Source organism: Rhinichthys klamathensis, unplaced genomic scaffold, assembly GCF_029890125.1.
Source record: "Rhinichthys klamathensis goyatoka isolate OS25496 unplaced genomic scaffold, OSU_Roscu_1.1 h1tg000051l_1, whole genome shotgun sequence".
NCBI lineage: Eukaryota > Metazoa > Chordata > Actinopteri > Cypriniformes > Leuciscidae > Rhinichthys > Rhinichthys klamathensis.
The window spans coordinates 1988135-2012609 of record NW_026606597.1 but is presented as its reverse complement, the minus strand read 5'-3'; the positions used below and the strand labels follow the sequence as shown (position 1 = coordinate 2012609).

Genomic DNA, 24475 nt, shown 5'->3' with positions numbered 1-24475 from the left:
AGCGAATTTGCAAAGCGAAATAAACTGGACCGAAAATTGGCTGTTGAATAAGGTTGTATTTTTAAACAGTTTGAATATTTTGGAAGTGAAATATGAAAGGTGAATATGGATTATTGAGTTTTTAATAATGAAAATGTTTTTGAAATGTTTTGAATTTAAATATTCACAGCTTAAATATTGAACCATGTTGAATTTCAGCCCATAAAAATGCAAGCATTAAAAATACAATGCAAGCAGGGTTATGCAATGCATTTTTTTTTTCCAAGTAGTGCAATTCAACATGCTTTTTTGTTTCAAAACCATTTGCCATTATTTTACTTCCATAATGCAGTTAAAAACACAGACCTTTAACACTCAAAAGATCTTTCAGAAGGGCATTTTTGCATCTTGAAAAAATGCAGTATGTGTGTGAGAGAGAGAGAAGGCTATATGGGTGCCCTTGAAAGAGAGCTGATGGTTTCAGGGGAGCTCAGGTCCATTCTGGAATGAAACACTCCCTCCAGGTTCAAGGTTTAACTTTCACAGTGGCCAGGTCGAGCCGAATCTGAGACTACCAACACATGTTAGTTCACTAATTCATTATTTGGTCAGCGCAGTTTTTGTTTTTTTGTAACTCCAGAAAGTAATAGCAACTGTTGAGGCTGTATATTTAAAAAGATCAATGCTAAGAAGTCAGTAATTTAAAACATTTTTTTTTTTTATTAAATGCTTTGATTCAGCAAGGATGCATTTAATTGATTAAAATTGACAGTAAAGACATTTACAATGTCATAAAAGATTTCCATTTCAAATAAATGCTGTCCTTCTGAACTTTATATTCATTAAATAATCCAGAAAAAAATCTCAGTTTCAACATAAATAATAAGCAGCGAAGCTGTTTTGAACTGTGATAATGAGAAATGTTTCTTGAGCACCAAATTCAGCATATTAGAATGATTTCTGAAGGATCATGTGACACTGGAAACTGGAGTAATGGCTGCTGAAAATTCAGCTTAGCCGTCACAGGAATAAATTACATTTTAAAATTGATTAAAATATAAAACTGCTATTTTAAAACTGTAACAATATTTTACAATATTACTGTTTTTCCTGTCATTTTGAAAAAACAAATGCAGCCTTGGTGATCGTAAGAGACTTAATACAAAAAAATGTTTTTGAAAAAAATCTTACCGGCCCCAAACATTTGAATGTTCAAAACTTTTGAGTACTGAATAATATATTTAAATTAATTTCCCATTACTTATACTTTTTACTGTGTTTGTTGCAATACATTCTGGGATTACTTTACACATGCAATGCCTTAGAATTTGGTCAATATAATTTGATCTGAAACACTAATACGATGCCTAAAATGCTGTCTAGTTGTGCAACTTACTAGGGTTTGGAACAGAACCACGATCTCTTCAGCACAATAGTAAATGGCCAGGTCCCCTGCTATCTACAATTCATTCAGCACAGTGATCGGTCAGCTCATCCAGCTTACCCATCTCCCAACACAAAAGGGGGGCATATTGTGATAGCCTTCTCATTGAGAGTTGAGACTTAGCCATAGTATTTAGGTAATTGTCATTTAGGCCTACACAATATGTACTCACTTTCCACGGGATTTACAAGCCACCACCATTGTGCCCTTAAGTAAGACACTTAACTCAAAATTGCTCCAGCAGTATTGTCCCTGTAATAGATGTACTGTAATTCGGTTTAGGAAAAAAAAACATTTGAAAGTGTCAGCTGAATGACTAGTACTTATGTGCTGCTTTAGTAAGAAAGTGCCAAGAATACAAATTCACTGGATAAAAAGATTCACTGCAAGGACATCAATCATGAATGATGTGTGAATCATAAGGACTCCTAAAAAGTTAACTGTCACCATCCTTTCAGATGCACATCCCTTGCATTATTATTAAGTGTAATTTTTAATCAGAAAATTTAGGTTTCTCAGAAAAAGATAAATGTATACTAAATTTATATATACATTTCCCAGGATGTCATTACCTGTTGAATTGTAATTCAGTTCCTGTTATTCCAAACGAACATGCTGTGGGGTGTGGCTAATTCAATTTAAATTCTAACATAATTGAAAAGGAGCCAGCTCTTTTCCCAATCCTGGCCCACACACACATGCACGCCCGCACACACAGTCCAGTTGAGACAGAAAACATGACACAGGGTAGCTTTTTCAGAATGACTTGCCAGCATGCAATCCAGACTTCATCTAATTGATTCCTGTGGAATTCCATCTTGGCCCCAGATGGGCCACCCCAAATACAGCAGGCTGACTACCTTTTAACCCCATTCCCGTCATGTGCACTGTCCCCATATGACAAAGAATCAAAGAGAAAAACACCCCTCACCAACAACACTTCACCATTTTTTTCCTTTCCAAACAAAGGCTGATGTTTGACTCTATAAATAATCTGTATACAGTAGTCCAACAGATGTGTGTAACATGCGGATAAAACACAGAGATAACGCAATTTACCATGGATTAACACTCTTAATAAAACTGTAAAACAAGGAGGGAAAACTATTCCAAGCGATTCAAGAGGACAGTGATGTTATCTGACAAAGTCAGGGTGTTACGCCACCAGCGCTGCCGAGCAAGCAAATGCTTTGTGCGTGAAAAGGGATTTATTTGTGCCAGGCAAATGTTGAAGCGCCTTGGAAAAACATTAAACCACTGAAACAGATCTCTTATGACAGCATGACAAATCAAAGCCTTTCTCAGGGTGTGAGAGCGTGTTAGAATCGCTGTGGTCTTTCACTGATTGCAGAACGCCTATGCTGATGTTAGGGGGAAAAGCTCAGCACAATGTCAGTGTTCAACCAGCTTATTCATTCAAAGCCAAGGTCAATGTCGCTGGCCCCGGGGGGAGAGGAGGGGATGGGCGGCACAGGCAATGGAAGAGTGAAGGCGAGGGTGGGGGAGGGGGTGGTTGAGAGGTGTTGGAGGAAAGGACGAAAACAGGGAGGGGTTTTCTGCCAGAGTGCACACACAGAGGTCACCATTCCCCGGCTGACCCCTCCCCCTCGCCATCCTACTGTGACCTATAACCCTGGCATCACTGAGAAACTGCAGAAAAAGACAGGGGGCGGGGAGGAAATTAAAAAAAGAGAGATGAGGCAGAAAAAATATGAATGCTATGTGGAGGGAGCGATGACAAAGGGAGGCCAGAGACAGGCAAGTCAGTCAGTCAGTGCAAAATAGAAACCTGGAAGCTGGTGGCCTTTAAAGGGGTAGTTCACCCAAAAATGAATATTCTATTATCATTTATTCACTCTCATGTTGTTCCAAACCTGACTTTCTGTCTTCAGTGTAACACAATTTTGAAGAATGTCGGTAACCAAAGAGTTTCGGTTACCATTGACTTTCATTGTCTGGACAAAAAAAGATCTTCTTTTATGTTCTACAGAAGAAGAAGAAAATGTATGGTAACGGTTGATTAAACATTCTTTCAAAATATATTTGTGTGTGTGTGTGTGTGTATGTGTGTTCCACAGAAGTAAGAAAATCATACAGGTTTGGAACAACATGAGGGTGAGCAAATGATGACAATTTTTGGGGGTGAACCATTCCTTCAATTAAAGCTTTGAGGCTTATCTATAAGCTAGTTGACAAAATGGTTAAAACTGCCATATTTAAAATGTTCAATCTTTTTCTTTCAGGAAGATGGAGCAAACATACTGATGACTCATTCTGCACTACACAGAATTAAGTCCAATCAAATGCTCTACAATAAGAATGTTACTACCTCAACCCACAACTGTTTAGAAAGTTGCAATGTATTGTCTAATCATGACCGCTAGTCTTTTAAAATATAGACTAGATTGGAATTCTGATTGGTCAAATCATCATTCATGGCTGCGACGTAACTAAAAACCTATTGCATTCAATATGTCCTTTCCAAACTTCCTTAATTGAAAATACATCAACACAGCAATTTCAAGCTCCTCAGGCTATTTCATGAAATCTCCCCGCCAAATCACTTGGGAGACATTGACGTTTAAATAAAATGATGTACTAAATTACTAATGAGAAAGATGGCTGTTCTTTGAAGTCCAAACACCTCACAACATTCCCATCTAGAATCTCCAGAGAGAACGACAGCGAAGGCAAGAGTGATACAGGAGAAGATTAGTAAGATTTGACAGCGCCTCATGCCATTCTTCATCTGTTCCTCATCTTCCTCTTGAGGTCCCATGATTTTCTGCCAATCTTCCAACAAGATGTCTGCCTTATGGGGGTGGACAGGAAGGTTTTTTTTTTTTATTGGTGGATGGCTCAGGGAGAAAGGTTTTTATTGGTGGATGGCTTGGGTCCTGTAAAGTGTGTTTAACAGGACTGGCTGGCTGTAAAGGTGCTGTTAAGTGTAGTGAAGCGCGGTGACGGGGCAGTGGATATGAAGGGAAAGGGGACTTCTGGGAGGAGCTGGCACAGAGAGCTGGCACACACGCCACAGCACATGAACAAAAACAGGCAGACAAAAACATGGGTTCTGAGCAAACAGACAAGATGATAAGAAATATTTCAGCATATAAAAATGCAGGAACAAATGTAGAGGCAAAAAGACAGATACACAAATACACAAATAAAGAAATACACTACTGTTCAAAAGCTTGGCGTCAGTAAGATTTTGTTGAAAGAAATTAATACTACTTATTCAGCAAGTACGCTTTAAATTGATTGTAACAGTATAGTTTTACACGGTTACCAAAAAATTATATTTCAAATTAATGCTGTTCTTTTGAACATTCTATTCATCAAAGAATTCTGAAAATTAAGCAGCACAACTGTTTTCAACATTGATAATAATAATAAATGTTTTAGAGCACCAAATCAGCATATTAGAATGATTATCTACATATTATAATTATTAACAGCCATTAACCTTTAAATAATAAACTTGAAATACTCTTGTTCAGTCAAGTTTGAAAAGAGTCTCTCTTCCTTACAAATACGCACACACACACACACAGTTAAGAGGTGCCCCATCATGGAAAGGTTGTCCTGCCTCACAATGATCTCTGACCTCCTTTTTGACCTTCCAGGCCTTGCCTTTAACCTCCATTACTGAGGAATTCTCTCGACGAGGCCTAAAGCCCACACTCTAAAACCAAGAAAAGAGTGATCACAGGACCTCTTTTCATTTGCTTGTTTGTGAAAAGCAGGGGTGGTCCTAAGACATCCGGGCAGAATTCATTTACAACCCCTGCCCCTTGACGTGCCTCCAAATGAAGCTCCCTTCTTAACCAAGTGGAAAAATCCTCTTAACAATGGCCATGGATTTTAAAGTGGACCTAAAGCCAGATGAGTGGAGCCTAATGGTCAAGGTTAAGGCCATTACTAGTCCTACAAAAAATAGTTAGTTCTGATTCTAGAACAGCATATTATACAACTGACTTGCACGTCATCTTAGCAGATTTCTAATTCTGTGTGTAACATTATCATAATAGGGGTTGGAGAAAATATTAGCAGTGAATTGCAGAATAGCGACCACTCAGAGCTGTGAAGAAATGAGAGGCAGTCTGAATTTGGAGTGTGAATGACAGCGGTTTTTCTTTCTTGCTTCAGACTGCCATTTATCATCAGCACGCCATCCAACTCACTGCTAGAATGACAGAATTGTTAAAAGGCTGAGAATAAAGGGAGAGGGGAGGCAGAGTAAGAGAGACTTGAAAACAGGGCAAGAATGTGAAAGACTGCAAAAGAACAGAAACAGGTATGTGGCAACACTCTGAGGTAAGAGTCAAGAAAGGGATATAAACCATGGGAGAAATGGAAAGAGTAAGAAACAGAACATGAGAAGTAGAGAGTGACAGACAGACATGAATGATACATGTGGGGAAGGCTGCCTCACCAACACACAGCAGTTTATGTTTATGGGACAGCTGCTTCTTCTCTCCCCTCTGCCAGTTTTAAGAGTGTGTGAATTTCAGATGTACCCATTTCCTTTTCTGGCTGCAAGCCAGCTCTCCACTCACCTCACAACCCATTCAAGCCGTGCCAACAAAAAGAGAGAGGCTCTTTGCAAGTGTAGGGGCTGGATTAGATTATGATGCTAACAGGCAAATGCACGTGGAACAGAAGAATCTAAAAATGGGACTCATTTCCTTTTACCTTTAGTTATTGACCTTGCTGGAAAGCTGCCCAATACATGAGGGAACAAATATGTTGACTTACTCAAGGAAAGCAACACATCCCTAAATGAGAATGACGGGCAAAGATGATCTGTACGAAACTGGAATGGCTTTCAAATAGGTCAAAACGCTGTCAGAATTTTTTTTGCAAAATTGCATCTTAAGGGGAACAACAGCTTGTCAGTGGGGCAGTACTCTCAAAGGAAAACTTTGTACCCCTAAAAGTTGCATATTAGTACCTTGGAGTAGTAATATATACCCTAAAAGGTACAACTATGTATACAGCCTTTTAGGGGTAAATAAGGTACAATGTTGTCCCTATAATTAAAGGTATTGCTGATAAGCTGTTGTTCCCCTAAAGGTAACATTTTTGTAAATCTTCACCTGAGTGTGAAAAGACAGAAGCTGGGTTTTCATTTAGCCATTTTTATGCAAATTTTGGATTTTGCATGAAAAATGTTGGATGGAAACCCCAAAGCAGCAAATATAATTTCCAAAATGTGCCTAAAAAAACCTATTTGCTCACTTGAGGTGGATTAATTTCTTGATGTCTGTAAAAGAGATTGTTATAAAATACAATGGAAACACAATTACAGAACCAAATATATTCCAACATGTGCATCAAAAAAGGTGCAACAAATAAAGTTAATGTGAAAAAAAGTTATTTAATAATTTTTTTTGTAAAAAAATGTTTAGCCAATTTTTGCCTTTATTATGACAGGCCAGTATAGAGTGGACTGGAAGCAAGGTGGGAGAGAGAAATGGGGACGGGATCGGGAAAGGTCAACGAGCCGGGACTCGAACTCAGGTCGCCCGAAGCACAACGGCGCGACATGTCGGCACACTGCCCACGAGGCCATCGGTACTGACAATTTAGTTTAATTTTGTTGACAGTCTTCTCCCATCTGTGGTCTGTGAAATCTGTGCTCAAACATCAAAAGCAGTCAAGTTACAACTACTGCACTCCCCATAGTATTAATATCTTACTTGAGGTTCAAAGGGGCCAATACTGATAGAAAACCCTCAAGCGAGAGAAAACACTCGAGCTCCCCTCGAGATTTAAGCGAGATACATGTGCTACAAGATTGCAAAATGATGGTTTATTTCCTGCATGATCCCTTCTCGTGTGTCATTTTATTTAGAGTGGAGCATACAAATAACTGTTAAAACACTTTCTTCAGAGAAGGTGAGAAGAGCGAGGTGTTGAATTTCTTGATGGCTCATCTCTAGTGAATTACACTCTGAGGCATAATGGCAGATGCTACAGGGTCCCTGGACTGATCTCATTATATATTGACTCTAATTTTAGCCCTCTCTTATTCAATCACTCACTCTTCCATATCTCACCTTTCCTGCATACAAGTGTTTTTGCTAATCTCACAAGGCAGTAACGTTAAAACTAAGGTTTATCTCGCACTAGGGAGTCGGGACATAACCACCATGGTTATATAACCATAACCACCGCTTACATTCTGATCTGCAGAAATGAGTGGGGCACCTTTTCAACCTATACCACCGTTCAGAAATTCTACCCTGTAAACGGTAAAAGTTTTCACAAAACTATTAAGCAGTACAATTTTATTTGATCACCAAATCAGCATATCAAAATGATTTATGAAGGATCATGTGACATTAAATATTGGCAGCTGAAAATTTAGCTTTGCCATCACAAGAATAAATTATATTTAAAAAATAATAAAAATTATTAAAAATAAAAAATATAAAATTAGGAAACAGTTATTTTAAATTGTAATAATATTTCATAACAGCCTTGGTGAACATTAGATAATTCTTCAAAAAAAAAGTTACTGACCCCACATTTTTGAGCAATAGTCTATAGGATGTTTTTGCCTGTTTTTTTCTTCTTTTTTGTCATTTATCCTTTTATATCTTTCTCACACACACACACACACACTAAGAAAAGCAATAGCAACAAGCCACATGATCTGTGGTATAATTTATGTCTATCACAAATGGTGTGGGATGGGTTTAATTCATGGTTTTGTTGGAATCCCCCAACATAAGGATGAGTTATACTTAGCCAAAACCATAAAAAAGTGAAAAGACACATGCTGATTCAATAATATTCATCAGCACTTCACATACAGTATATTGCAGGGGTTCTTAACCTTTTTGATGTCGGGGCCCAAATTTTACAGTACAAAGTGGCCCAGGGCCCATTCAAATATTAGCACTGTATTGGTTTATTGATCTTACCCTTGGTTTGATTTGTATTCAATAACTAAATGAAATCCACTTGCAGTTTAACAGTTTATTATTCATGTGTATGTAAACCTGCACATACAACAAGATGCCAAACACACAACAATTCATGGAACAAATCAATCTGCATCAAGAACAAAATTTAAAGGCTCAAGTCAGGCATATTAACACAAAAATCAGTTAGATTTGACAAATTTTACTTACAAAAAAATAGAAAATGTATATAAATAAAAATAAATAAAAACAATAAAATGTGTTGCTAAAATAAATAAATTCTAAATAATATTTTTCAAATTGAAATAAAGTGCAAATGAAAAAATATAGCTTTATAATCTGCAAAATAATTTGATAATTGTTTCAGGAGTCTACATTTTTGCATGGCAGAACCTGAAGTTGCTCTTCATATCTGTTATAAATGAACAATAACAGTCAAAACAGTCCAATTTGAACAAGCTACAGCTCCCTATTTATGTTCCCCTCTTAATGAGACGCAGCAACCTCTCCGATCATCTCACGGCACATATCCACAGAGGCAGGTAAAACCAACTCCTCCGCTATTGTGAAGGAGCTACACATCGGACGAGAAGCGCCGCGTCGCGTCTATGACAACTCGAGGTATCGCACACCGGACGCGCACTTTATCAGTTTATGGCCAGCAATATTGTTATGTTTAAGGACATTATGCAATTAAGATCATGTCTGTACTATGTTATGATTGTACTGTACAATTAAATAATCGTTGCTTAGTCTGCAGGCTGAATTCACTTCAGCGTCTGTTAACTGGATGAATTGAGAATATCACCTGAAAATCCGATAACATCAGCAATTTTCATTCAACCAGCTGATTTCTGTAAATGAATGTAAAACTAAATGTATATTGCAGGCACCACAGGGTGTCCGTGTGTACATTAACGACGATTTGAGACAAATGACTTCAAGTGTCTTCTGCTTAATGGCGTTTGTTAAACAACTAACTGAGGCATTACTGCCACTAGTGGTGGGATGGTGTATTGTAACTGTCTGTCTCGTGAATAACAGTGGTCAATCTGGTGTCTTTAATTGATAACTTGTTTGGTCCCGCGGCCCACAGGTGAAAAACGTAAAGTTTTTTGCGGCCCTCCAGGTGGCGCTCACGGCCCAAGCGTGGGCCGCGGCCCTATGGTTAAGAATAGGTGGTATATCGGACTCCCAACCCCACCACACAAAAAAGCATTAAGTGTCCTCTAATTTAGGCCTGTGAATTACCCACCATCCTTCTCTCTCTCTCTTAATTAGGACTCTCTTCCTCTCAAGCACTTTTCCTCTTTCTCTCTTCTTCTCCATGCCCCATTGTGAGGCAGTCCTGACCTGAAAGCATGTGTCATTGAGCTCCATGTCAGTGGGGTGCGGTTGGGCTTCTGTACAGGAGAGGGGGGCTTGTGGGATTGCAGGGTTGGGTGGGAGGAGCTTGGCTACCGGACAAAGGAGAGAGGTATGACATGTATTGTTGAGTGATGGAGTGGAAAGCCAGTGGAGAGGGAGAACGTGGAAGGGGTGAAATCCAGAGAAAGTCCCTCCCACCACCCCCACCCCCCACCACCCTGTACGACAGCCCCATAACCTCCTCTGCTTTGATGGTTATGTGTCAACACATCCTCCCCTCCGGTTTGACCAACAAAACAGCTCTCATTCAACACCCAGGATTAGTTGACACACGACGGCTAGCAAAAATGTCAAATCAGATTGGAAATGTCTGAAGGGAAGCTCATAAGAATGATTTTTATAGGAGCATCCTGCTTCTCGTTCATTCTCCCATACTCTTTACAATCCACCTTTTTATCGCTCTCGCATTCATCCGTCGGGGTGACGGTACCCCGGGCGCTCTTATTCTGTGTTAAATCATAAAGTGCGCTGAACTGCAGAGATCTACATACAGTATATGTGAATATAGGTAGCGATCTGTTTGTGTTTATTTGCAGTTCTCTCTTCGGTCGTCCTTGGCCTCATCTCTTCTTTCAGTTTAGCCTTTCCATCTTAATTCAAGCAAATCCCCTCTAGAGTCGACAGGGTCAATTACAGCCCAAGAAGGCTGAATGAGAGGGTGAGAAAGAATAAATGAATACTTAACAAAGCCTATACTCTTTAACAATTGACGCTTAAGAAAAGAACTAAAGTGCATGCGTTCCGATTGATCCAGGAGAGCTGTTTGGTAATGGGTGGGGGCTTTTATGATCAGTTGCCTGGTGACAGGCTCAAGAGGAGAGCAGGAAGCAGGAATAAACTGTGCGTCGCAATCCACTGTACCGTTTCCATGATTCATTCAAACTATGAAAAGCTTCCTGAGGCCCAGCTAATGAGGATCCACTAGCGAAAGGAAGAAAGAAAGACAGAGAAAGGGGAGAAGATGGAGAAAAAGAGGCAACGAAGCCATCAAAGACGAAACATTTACAAAAATAAGTGTTTCCTGAAAGGGCCATGTGATTGAGAGCGGCGGCGGGAGCTCGGCACCCGACTGTGTGCTCACAGAAACGGTCGACAAGCGAAAAGGGGAAGCGTAATTTATGGAAAGAGTGGCCGTTTTGGGGGCGGAAGGGGTCTTTTTCTGAGGGGGGTTGTAAAGAACCGCGCTAATCACACCCTCTTTTGCAATGGCAGAGTTCTCTCTTCACGGCAGTGGGCCGAAATTACCCCAAAGTGCAAATTGTGCCGGTGTCTCGAAAAATGTGCACAAAACTAGAAAAGACACAAAAACACAGGGGTGGGAAAAAAAAAAAAGAGTCCTTTGATCAGTTTGAGGACTAAGGAGCAGATCTATGTCACTTCACTTAGCAGGAGAAAGGGCTCTCCTAACAGCCTGTGCAACACTGGTGGCGTCTAAAAGCATGAAAGAGCGCTGTAATGGGTGGAAAGCCTCTTGTATGCTAAAGCAGCCCGACTGGTGGTTGGCCATTACACATCTCCCTCTTTTTATTAGACCCAATGTGCTTGCTATACAAACAGCCTGCCTGGGGTGTCACAAAGCCCCTTGGCAGCAAACAACCAGGTACATTTATCTAATTTCTACAGTAAACGTCTCATTGAGAGAGGGGAGGTTAATATACTGCAACATTTGAAAAGACTATTGATAAGAGTTTTCTTAATATACATTGCACACAGTCATATTAAATCTCTTACTCTCCATCCTGTTATCACCTTCCTCTCCTAGGTGTCTCTAATAATTTGCTATCTTCAACAGGGAAATGAGTTTGTGCCTATAACACACCACGATTATGAGGAGTGTTTCCTTCGTCACTGTTCAATCTGCAGCGCAACAGCGAAATATATCATATTTCAATCGAGCATACAGTCTGAATTGAATGTGGTGAGATAAAAGATGGTGTACTGTGAATAACAAATACCAAGACATGCTGTTCAATAGCATCGTTTTCACTGCCAGCACTCAATAACAGACATACAGTGGAACAAATGACTCTTATGGGCCATATTTTATGAATTGCACACAAAAATCAACGCAAAAGTTCTGTCAGAGCGCCTACTGCACTAGGAAGCATTGTCTTTCTTTACAAAGACCTATCACAGCACATTCAGATCATCATTAGCAGTGATCTAATGGAAGTAGCAACAGATCTTCTTCTGTATCTTCTGAGTGAAACGGATTATCGAAAAATAATTGATTATTGAATTATTGAAAAGGATTATTTCAAACCTGTACAGCTTCCTTTCTTTTTTCTGTACTTAAAAGGAAATAATTAAATTAGTCTGCATGACATGAGGGTAAGAAAATGACAAATTTGTCTTTTTTTTTAGTGAACCAGAGGCCAGGTGCATAAACATAGCCACTATGTTAACAACTAGTCTGACCTAGCAGTTACCAGTCTTTCTTTTCGGTTTCACATTAGAACAATCTACCTTTTTATGACTTTTAAAAGTTATGAAGAAGAAAATTAGATGACTTGCAAGACTAGTCTAAGCAGTTTATGCAACCGGACAGAGGGTGCACCGTACAGCTATAAAGCGCAATCCAACACTATAAAACCAAACACAATGTGAAGATGTCCTAAATGTCAGCATGAAACAAAATTTCCCTACTGTGTGTTTATTAGTACCACACACAGACAGAGCAAGACAAAATAAGATGGAGAACAACATAAAACAAAAGGCCAGAATGAAGAAAGACCCAACTTAATGACTTCAAATACAACTATGGATTTTGCCTCATGTCATAATGCAAAACCTAAGGCAGTCTGTAAAAAACCCCCCAAAAAAACCTTGTAATGACTTGAGGATCAAACTCCATCTCCAGCAGGACATGTGTAGGAACTATTAGCGTCTCATTGATTGTAGCTGAAGGCCTAAGGGAAGTCTGCTCACACACATGTACCAATGTAAAATGAGAAGAACGCCATTTCAGCTGTGTGAGAGTTGCCCTGCAGATAGAAGAGTGAGAATCTAGTTGGCCATTAAGCCTGTTCTTCCTTTATCCTGTACACTTCTAAAGATTCATGGATAAAGAGGCCATGCCCTGAGCGCTGGTACCATGATACTCTAGACACTCATCATTCCTTTTGAAACCAAGCAAGCACACACACCCTTTCTCACCTACATCAGTTAAATATATGTCACAGGTCTGACAATAAAAGGAGAATGTTGAAAGACTCAAAGAGTGGTCACATGCTTTATTAAAATGGAGCCCACTGTCAATGCTCAAGCTTTCAGTGCAGGGATCAAAAGGTTACTGAGAGACCTTTGAATTAGTCGTGATCCTACAGCTCAGATCAATATGAACCAAAGCTGGGGCCATCCATTACACACAAGCTGACAACCAAGAAGTGTGCGCCCAGACTATTATTACTGGACGATGTGCACAGGTTGTGCTTATGGGGTTTGAACATGAAAGGAAAGAATAGTTGGACTTGAGTGCTGTTACATAGCATACACTTAGCCAACTCTACAGAAATACTGTCTCAGGGTCTATGAATGAATCATATTGTACCATGTTTTCTTTTCTTTTTTTCAGACAATCTGTGACAAGAAACTTTAAAGTCAGAATGAAATGAAAATTCATCCTATCTATCTTGCATGTTATGGATCTTATTGTGAACAATTCACCCATTCACGTTTCATAGTTTTGACCTTGTAATTTTTCATTTCAGTGAAACTACAGACTTCTCTCTGGGAACGTATGGCTGGCTTCTCCTACATCTCCTTTATCTCAAGCCCTGTTCCTTTTTTACAATCGACTGCAAGCTCACATTCAGATCTACCTTCATCCAATCAACAACCAACCCACCATTTTTTGATAATCCATTTCACTCGGATGTACTTCACAATACATAAAAAAAAAATATTGCACATAAATCTTTTAATCGTCCATATGCTCTATTATTTAAAGGTCCCCTGACATGGGGTTATTTTATTATTTTATAATGTTTCCTGGGTTGCCCTTATAATGTTAGTATGTTTTTTAGATCAAAAATAGTCATAATTTAGAAATAAAAGGCATTTTTCCTAGCCTCATTTTAGCCTCTGATTTGAACGCTCTGTTTGAAGGGGCGTGTCTGCTGTGGGATTCAGTGTAACCGGCCACTGCTGTGATTGGCTGACATGCTTGCATATGAAATAGCTATGTATTACATGCGAAACTTTCTCGAATACTTTTACTACAGCTATTATACGTATTAACTATTACAGCTATCGAGATTAACGAATCGTGAGAAGTTTTTAAAGTATTTAGATCTATTCCCATCACATAAAATGTTGCCGTGATGAGCACTGAGCAAGCAGTTGACAGTCTGTTGATCGCGAGAATGAAGATCTTATCTTTGCAACGCAGTTTCTGCTCTCTCTAATGCTTTCACCAATGCAAACACGATGATGTACTTACAGTAAGAGCTTCGTTGTGCAGTGTAACGTGCGTCCTTGATTTCATAACGAGTTGTCCAGATAAACTCGCGCTGTGTGGAAAGATTGTTCTTTGATCGCTTTCTGTATAATTTGTTCAGAATTTAAATACGATTATTTTCATCCTACTAAAAGAAACGATGTGAAGTTGATATTTTAGTCACTGGCTTGACTTACTGATGCATAAACAGTATTGAACGATTTTGAGAGAAAGATTAACTTACCTGTCTGAACTTAAACAATTAGGCTACACATCAGAAATTGTTGCTTGGTAGCTCGATCGATTTATTTTCAGACGTTCATCGAGTTGAGGAAACAGTCGTCGGTGAAATGTTTGGACCATACAAAACTTTGGGAAGTTGTGTCGCCGCATTTCTAGAGAAAATAAAATTAACCCATTGTTTCTTCAGAGGCTCGGATGAAGGAACTAAAAAATACTTTTGTGTTCATTTGTAACTTACATCCGAACACTGATCAACTGCCATGCTTCGCTCGTTTGCAAGCCATGATATCTCTCGAGGAAAAACTCAAATCTCAAAGTTAATTCTCTAGGAAAAACTAAAATCGTGCCGGCGCGTTCGTACTTCCTGTTCCTAGCTCGTTTTCTCATGGGCAAGCCAAATTCTCCGGGCCGCAAAGCAGAGAAGGGGGAGGTAACCTTTCCTCCTTATGACGTCATAATGAGGAGATTAAAGATCAGCATGTCTGAGCTGCAGAGAAGAGAAAAATAGCCAAAGCTCGGTTTACACCGATTGAAAATTCTAGACATGAGGGGACCAAATACAGGCTAGGGGAACTAATATTAATGTTAAAAAACCTCAGAAAGTGAAAATTTCATGTCTGGGGACCTTTAAACATTTTTTTCCAAAATATCCCCATTTCCTTCACAAGTATCACCTTTACTCAAAGTGAAAGTCAACATGACTTTGCCATTCACACCTTCATGCAACTCTGTTTAAATGTATTACAGCACATTATTCCATATTTAAATCCCACTATGTGCTCATTGTGTGTGTACCCAGACCTGATGGTACAGTATATTGATGGTGCCATAGCTAATGCATTACATCAATCTTTGTATGATAATAATAAAGAAAACATTCTGCCACATAACATTACGCTTTTATCTGAGAGCTTTTCATTATGCTTGTCCACCCAGCTTTGCTTGCCAATCACTTAGTCCAACAATAGATCTTCATCTGCTATGCTATTAGATTTGCGTCCCACTCTATCTCCCAGCTATTGTTCACCCATAATTTATGCAGAAAGCAGACATATTCCTTTCTGGCCCTGATGAGAAATCGAAAAAGGTGCTAAAAAGTAACTATGCGCTGACCTTTACCAATCAACATCCCAGAGAGTGTGGGTTTAAAGGTTCCCCAGTCCAGCGAGCCGAGATGACTGTTCCCTGTGGCGTGGCAGAGGCGGTGTAACTTCAGAAGCCAGTCACTAACCACTGGCCCACTGGGAGCGGAGCCAGAGTATGTACCACAACACAGCAGTGCACCGTCTACACACAGTGTGTCAGTCTCACTTCACCGTGTGTGTGCGCATGCACAAGTCAACGATCTTCACATCACACACACCTCACTGCAAGGCCAACAAATGGACTGCTGTGTTCAGATATGGCACAGCATGGGCTGCCCATGTGTGTGTGTGTGTGCGTATGTGTAACAAGACCGCAGGCAGAGATGTCTTTTTGTGTCAAACAATACGGCCACAGAGCTAAATGTCTGCAGACACTGTTTGCTTTACGGAGGCAGAATCAATTGCAAACGTATGATGCGGTCAATAAAAATATGTTAAATTGGGTATGTCATCACTGACCACACTGCATTAAACACAGAGCTCAATATCTCTACAAACTGTCCATTCAGACCATGTATGCTATGGATTCATGTGTATTCTTTATGTACACAAACTGGTAATAAAGCAGAATCAAGACCAATAAATGGAATGCACACTTTTTTAATATGACTCAATTACAATTAAAAAAATATATAATAGAATATATTTACCTAAGCAATAACTATCATTAATCATTATCATTAAATATACTATAACTTTATATCTGTATTAATATAAATTATTTATGTAACGGTATATATATTATAGTTATATTAAAATAAATAAAAATAAATATTTTATGATAAAATAAAGTAGTGATGACTCTTTAGCTTATAGAAACTATTCAAACATTTCCTGCTTCTCTCCAAAGTTAATCTTATGAGTCTTCTAAGCTAACAGGTTACTGTGAGTTGTTTGAAGTTGAAGAGAAAGGACCTGATTTCTAAAAGCGTATTCCTTCTGAAGCACCATATAATAACAGCAAGAGACCCTGAATTTCTCACATCATCCCTAAAACACACTTTCACATTAGCACTGCAGTGCGCTTTCAAATTAACACTCGCCTGACATCCATTTAATGACCAACTCTGCTCTCCCCTCGGCTACTATTTACAACTATGCCATCACAACTACCTCCTGCTAACCGCTAAAGAGAGCATAAAGAACCCTCCATAAGGCCCTTCTGTTTTCTTTCTTCTTATGCCCTTTATATTTACCCAGCATCTATATGAAAAGATCAAACACATTTTGGACGACATGAGACCGGACAAATCATAATAAGTCATCTTTAGTTGACTTAAAATTCAATCATAAGCACAATACAGTAACAACGCTTCAGCATTGGACGGGAACAAGGCCCAATTCATACGGGGCCACGGTGGGTATGGGCGACTAGAAAAGGAAATTTAGCCTTGGTGCCTGTGACCAGCAAGAGGGCGAACAACAGCACTCCAGATTATTGTGACACCGACAAAAGCAGAGGGAAAGGAGCACAGCATGGCCGGGTTTAATAGTTAAGTTCAATTCAAGAGCCAGAGATTTAGTCATATAAATCACAACACAAGCACGACTGGGAGCGCCACAGTACCGCACAAAAGGCAGACTGGATCCTACAAGCCAATTTATCTTCAGAAATAGAAGGAGCCCATTGTCCATATATCAAATGGCCTGTCCCAGCCCCCTGCGTCCCTCATGTTCAGTTCATCCAAAGTTAATGTAGCCCGAGTCTACACCACGCCGTGCTCTAACACTGTGTGCACTGTGAAAGACTCTGCAAATGAGCTGGCAGTGGCTTCTATCAAACTCACTTTAGCTTCTCGGGACAATCTAACAGCACCAATATCTGCTGGCAGTGCAGGTGTATCTAGACATTTTTAACAGGGGTGGTCCATTTGGGGTGGAGACACCTTGAACACGTTACAATAATATAATATAATATAATATTCTAAATAAAAATATATATTTTCATTGTCATTATCATTTTCATCATCATGGACGGCAAGCTAAGCAGAAACAGATGAGACGATATTAAGAGTATTATAGTAATATCATTTTAACTAACAATTTCTAGCAATTTTACCATTGTATACCATTAAAACGTTTTGTTTTTCTTTTTCTTTTTCCCTTTTCAAGTATTTGCCATTAAAAAATCCTTGAAAAAAATGAACAGGTGGGATTAGCAGAGTGTGAACTGAACAAGGTCTTATCTCTCAATTACAACACACTGAAATGCTACTTACTAGCAGCCTGCACTCTGGCTTTGCGGCTCAAGACAAGCCCAAAAAAGTTTTGGGCTATGCACTCATAGTCTCCCTCATCAGACGAGCCATCAGACTTGGTCTTCTGGAAGTGGCCAATCAGAAGCGAGCCATTAGCAAACATGACGTAGTTTTGGTCCTCCACAATCAGCGCTCCGTTGCGTCTCCACTGTGTGGTGATGGGTGGGATCCCCTCCACCTGACAGTGCAGCATCAGAGGTTGTTCCTGAACAGCAATGATGTCACTGGGCTCCAGGGTGAATGACAGCTCGGCCCCAGATGTCATACCTAGTAGGCACAAACATACACAAAGATTAAAAACTGAACTATAGACTATATAAGTGAAAGGCTTTAGTCAGAGGGCTTTGCTCAGAGTATTACAATTTAAACCAATGGAATCAAATCCTCAAGTTAACACTTAAGGGCTATTTAATTGAATACTTCAAACTTTACTGTTAAATGTTATTTGTTTGTTTTATTTTTCTTTATTCATTTTCATAATAATTTCATAATGTATTTTGTGAAGTCAGAGTATGTTTGTACATGTGTGCTGATCAGAGAGCTGGTAGAGTTATATTTTGCTTAGAGGTATGCAATGTTCACCTAGCAGAGATGTTCCAATGATATTCCAATTTTTTTATTATTTATTTAACAGGGACCATACAGTCAAACATAGTCACAATACAAAGCCTGTAACTGATGCGCAGCATATAGAGTTTGTAGCTAATGCTAATTTTCAACTCCTGTCCCTGGTTGGGCATGTCTAAGTACATTATAAATAGATACATACAAATAGAAAACATTCACATTTCTTCAAACACACACACAACCAGAAAAATAACAATGGTTAAAAATGGTTACATTTTTGGTTTGCCTTTAACCACAACTTAATCCTGAAAGTGAACTTTTTCAAGTCAGATATGACCTTAATGTCAGATGGTAACGAATTCCAGAGTCTAGAGCTCTTAACAGAAAAGGCTGTCTGTGCGAAGCTTGTCCTACAGTATGGTATTGTACAGTTATGATTTGTGATGCTTCTAGTAACTCTTTTGCTGTTTTGTATTTGAATAAATTTACTAAGTGGCTCGGGTGCTAAATTATTAATACACTTGAAAATTAATTTAAAAAAACATAAATCACTGAAGCTTTCAAAGCTTAATATATTATATTTCTTGAGGATGTAACAGTGATGGTAACGGATTGGCTTTTTATCCATAATTTTTATTGTTTGATTGTAAAGTGAACCAATGTGTTTTGTTGCAGACGGAGCTGCTTGTGCCCAAACTGTCATGCAGTATGTAAAATGCGAAAAAACCATAGCATGCATGTACAGCAGGGCTGCCTGGTTTGGTATGTAATTTCTGATCTGTTTAAAACAGTTAAGATTACTTTGTATTGTTTTAGAGATTTTCTTTATATGTTTAGCAAATTTAAGTTGAGGATCTATGACCAATCCAAGATATTTAAATTCTGTAATAGATTTAATTATTCCATTTTGTAAATTAATTTGAAATCTTTCACTTAGATCAAGTTTCTTAATAGAAAAACACATGGAGACTGTTTTTGTAAAATTTAGCACCAACTGATTTTGATTGAGCCACTGACCGACATCAGCCATATATACAGACAGTACATCAGCAGCCAGCTCTGGTGACTTAGCGGGTGCATAAAGCACGGCATCATCTGCACAGAGCTGGATGCTGGCACCTGCACAGTTCAATGGCAAGTCATTTATAAAAAGACTGAACAGCAAAGGACCAAGTATGGAGCCCTGTGGTATGCCCAATTTGATGTTCAAGAGTGAGGATTTTTCCTGGGCAACTTTAACACACTGTACTCTCGCCTGAAGATAGGACGCAAACCAATGTACTGCCTCAGTAGAGAAATTAAAAGATGACATTTTAGTTAAAAGCAAGCTATGGTTGATTGTATCGAAAGCCTTTTTAAAGTCAAGGAATACAGCTCCCACCACATCACCCCTATCCAGGGATTTACTCTTTGCATGTTAAAGGAATGTTTCAACTGACGCAAATGTACCATTTGTATATCACTAATGTATACACTGAGAAATAGTTTCTTAATGTGGAAGGTGGATTGTACCATGTGCATTAGGTGCATTAAACATAAGCAACTTGTTTTGCTACCTTACAAGGAAGTTGAAAGTCGCTCAGTTGTGTATTTAAGCCCAATCTTACTGTACCACCTCAGAGAAACATAAAGGCATGATAGGGTGAGAGGAAGAGAAACATAGAGATGATGGGGTGAGAAGATAGAGAAATGGGGAACAGAGAAATCTGGAATGAAGACCTCCTCTCATGTAGCCTTATTCTTATTTGCCTGTGTTTCTCTCTGTCTGACACATGATACATAATAAATAGAAATCTTTTGGCAAAAGTAACTGGTGTAGCTTCCGTGATTTAACAATAATAGGGGGAAGCAGGATTTTCAAATCTACAATATAATTAAGTAATGTCGACTAAATAGACTAAAAATACCGTTTTCATTTTACAATACCGTTAAAATGTTTGGGGTCGGTACGATTTTTTTTACATTTTTGAAAGAACCACTTATGCTTACTAAAGCTTTTTTTAATCTAAAATACAGTTAAACTGTCAAATATTATTACAAATTAAAATAACTGTTATTGGGTATTTATTTGAATATATTTTAAAATGTAATTTATTCTTGTGTTGCAAAGCTGGATTTTCTTTATTCAGGATTCTTTGATGAACAGAAATGTCAAAACAGCATTTAATTGAAATATATATATTTTTTTGTAACAACGTAAAAGTCTTTACTGTCATTTTGATTCATTTAATGCATCCTTGCTGAATAAAAGTATTAATTTCTTTTTACTGAGCCACAACAGGTGTGGTACTGTGTGTAACACTTGCATTATCTATTATGAAAGCTGCTATTTAGGAACAGATAGAGGAGGAAGGAACATTTCCGTTAATCACTCAAAGTTGGCATGATTATCTGCTGATGTTAATTTAAAAATGGCCAAGTAAAAGTCAATTAATCTGCCTGGCAGATATATATCAGTGTAGAGAATGGGAATAAATGGCTCAGTGCTGTAAATCTGCAGTGAATTTGATTGATAGTCATAGATCAGTAGTGTAGTGAAATTTAAAATGTCTCTTTGATTTAAACTGAATGCAATTCACAGGCAATTCTTTTTTAGTGTGAAAAGCTAGTGTACTATTTGCAAGGGTCTGTAATTTATTTCCTATAGGGCCGTGAGGATGCTGGAGCCTATTCCAGCAGCTCGTGCTACAGGCAGAGAAACACTCTGGAAAAATGGTCAGTCCATCACAGCATAACATTTGTGTAAATTTAGTGTAAATATAAAAGAGAAAGAAAGACCTGGGGACTTATTATTTCAACACCAACAGCAAAATAAACACCACCACTTTTCTTTTTTGATCTTTTGAAGCAAGTGAATTATTTCTGGGTTCAACTACACTCAGACCCTGCTTGGCTCCTCATCATACTGTATGTTCTGTTTTGGATGCTGATGAGATGGTTCACCCTTAGGCAGGTAAATTAGCTTACACTACCGACCTTGGTGCCTAAGAAGAACCATGAAAGTAGAATAGTCTACCAGAACTTGATAGACAAAGTTTACCAGCAAAGTTTTTCTAGCTCATCAGCCAGACCAGCACCAAATCAGCACTAAGCAACATACAGTAAGATGGTGTTTTATGGATAGACACCACAGCAGAAGAGATAAAGGACATTGGAGAGAAATAGACAAGGAGATTTAAAGAAACGTTCCTGTTGTTATCTAACATCTTTAGATGAAGTTTGCATCTACACTTCCAAAAAAAAAAAAAACACACCACATATCACACTATAGTACAGAGCCCCTAAAGGGACCTTTGCAAAAATAAAAAATATACAGACTTTCACGTGCTCACGCGTTACAATTTCCGGTTTGCGTTATAGTGTCATTACTACAAATGTGGGAATAGGGATGAGATGAGAGTGTGCTTGGAGCATGCCTCCAGAAATGTGTCTTATTATAGGGAGATGACAGGGTCTGTGACCATCGGAGAAAGCATAACTGTTTACTTGGATCACACGAGGCACTTCTGCCTATATGTGATGGCAGTGACGTCAGTGCACGCAGTTCAAAGATTTATGACAGTCAGTTTCTTGTGGAATATTAGCGCGTTGGTCTTGTGAATAAATGTTTTATATTTGGTGTTATATCGCTAGTAAAGGTACAGTAGGGCTGCATTGTTTGTGGACTGTGCTTTACTGGGAAAAAAAAGCATGAATATCTCTGCAAAGTACTAGTCAGTGCAGGCCGCAAAAAACTACATTTAAGATTACACTAAAAAAATGATTTTATACCATCATTGCTGACAAAGCTTTATATCATCATCATTAAGCACACAGCAGTTGACAACACTTCATGTTGTATTTTAATTAAACAACATACAAATATTTATAATTAAATTCATGTTGTCTTTATTCATGAAAATGAATAATATCAGCGTCATATCAAAGAGTAGGCTAGGTATAGAAGTACCAAGAGGCGAAACTCTGTTGCAGTTTTGACAACAATCGCTAGATGGCGCTGCTGTTGCGCTGTCACCATTTTGAACTGAACCAACGGCTTTTACCGTTAGCACAACTATACAGCATTAACATTATGTCTGGAAATAATTGGAAACAAAGAAAACAGTGTTCTGCCATGAACTGCAACAACTACCAGTGAACAACCAATCAACTAGCATTTCATAGATTCCCCAAAGATCCAGAGAGTAGAAAAGGTTTTTATTAACGTTAAAGTGAGCTAACGTCAACGATAACAGGTGCTTTAGCGTTAAAGGCAGGGTAGGTAAGTTTGAGAAACTAGCAGAAAACTGCTGGATTTTGAAAGTATCCAACAGAGAAACTCCCACTCCCTCCCTTCTGGGCTCCTTCCAAAGCCACGCCCCCAAAACACATGAACGCGTGATGCCGACCGCTCAGCTGGAGGACGCGTTTACCAGCGCCGAGCGGAGAGGAGCACAGTGCATGGAGTGACATCACCTTTTTTTGCCTTGTTTGCCTGCGGTGACAGTATATGCAGGTACAGGTGGTACTGGGAATTTTGACTGCTCTTTCTCTGCCATAACTGTGAGACTTCCTAGCTTCCGGCCGGTACGTGCCTCTCCTCTTTCAAAATGAGTGAGTCAACCGGGTGCGTGCATATGGGCAGCTCCTGTAGCAGCAGGGGTGGTAGCCATGGTAGCGAGGGAGAGTGACAGTCGCCCAGCCAATCATTGCATTCGTTCCGAATGGAAAGAGTAGCTGTGCTTATTGCAGCCCTGAGATGACTACAGACACTCGATTTTTATACTCTCCTTTTCAGAGTACTTACATTTTAGATATGTATTGGTATTAGGGGTGTAACGATACACGTATTCGTATTGAACCGTTCGGTACGAGGCTTTCGGTTCGGTTTTCGGTACGCATTTTTAAACCGAACGGTTTGTTGGACCATTTTTCCTGCCGACCAAAATTTCGTTATTTCAAATGTAGGCGCGTCGCAGGCGCGCTCATAATGTAAGAGACGCTGGCAAAAATGTTTTAGAAACAAATTGCATACCCTGCCTTTAATGTAAGCTATCTCATAACCGCAGCAACAGAATTTTTTTAAAGCCAAGTCATCTGTAAATCTGTACATTAACTCTCTCTTTCTGTATCAAATGTAACATGTGTTGTACAAAGTTTTTATCAGTCAAGATGAATAAAATTATAATAAAGCTAAAGACTAAAACATACAGAACAGCTAATATACTTATATACTAATATACTAGCTACTATAATATGGTAATCAGTCCTTCCAGAAAAGTTTTTTTGTGATTGTTGCGGGCAAAAAAATGCGATGGAATATGCGGGATATTTATGCAATTTTATGCGATGAAATTGAGGGGACTTGCAAAAATTGCGGTTTGATGAAAAAGAGAGAAAAAAAAAGTGATTCCCCCAACACCCTGTTCTCACTAGGCTACTACCTTAATGTAAATAGTCATTTCTTATTACTTTCTATGATAAGCAAGCATACTACATCACAGAAAGTGCTGGGAATATTTAAAGGGTCACTCCACCCATTTCAACATTAATCTTTATTGAAAGTGGGTTATATATGTAGTCGAAATGTAAAAGAAATTTTGAATTTGGTGCCCTCTTGACCGAGAAAAGACAGAAAATAACTTTAGGGCGCATTTGTATGTAAGACAACAACTCCCACAATGCACCACGTTGCACAGCTCCGCAAGCCACTCCCACTAATCCAGAACAGCGCAAACATCAGAGAAATCACTCTTCCATCTACAAGAAGGCTAGCTGCTAAATGAGTTTGAAATTCATTTCACAAAAAATGTCTAGTTAGTTGGCTGTGGCGAGCAGGACGAGGGCGAGGGACGTGAGAGGACGACGCGAGTGATAATGAATGGCACCTGTGCAGCGGTCTCATATCTCTCACGGAGGAGCGGAAGCACAAAAGGAACAGGCCTGATTTTATGTTTTGTTTCTGTTGTGTGTGGCCAGCTGGCTTATACTTTTGTTTTGTATTTGTTTATTTTACTATTAAAATGTTTAAATGTTCGCCGGTTCCAGCCTCCTTCTTCCCA

General features: G+C 38.9%; 1 protein-coding gene across 1 annotated transcript in view; it reads right to left on the bottom strand.

Annotated features, from left to right (window-relative positions):
- Window positions 1-24475, bottom strand: part of igdcc3 (immunoglobulin superfamily, DCC subclass, member 3) — a 103119-nt gene that overhangs the window by 65562 nt on the left and 13082 nt on the right. The window contains exon 2 of the mRNA XM_056247986.1: window positions 17829-18134. Within this exon, the coding sequence (XP_056103961.1) occupies window positions 17829-18134 (306 nt within the window). The remainder of the gene's footprint in view (window positions 1-17828; window positions 18135-24475) is intronic.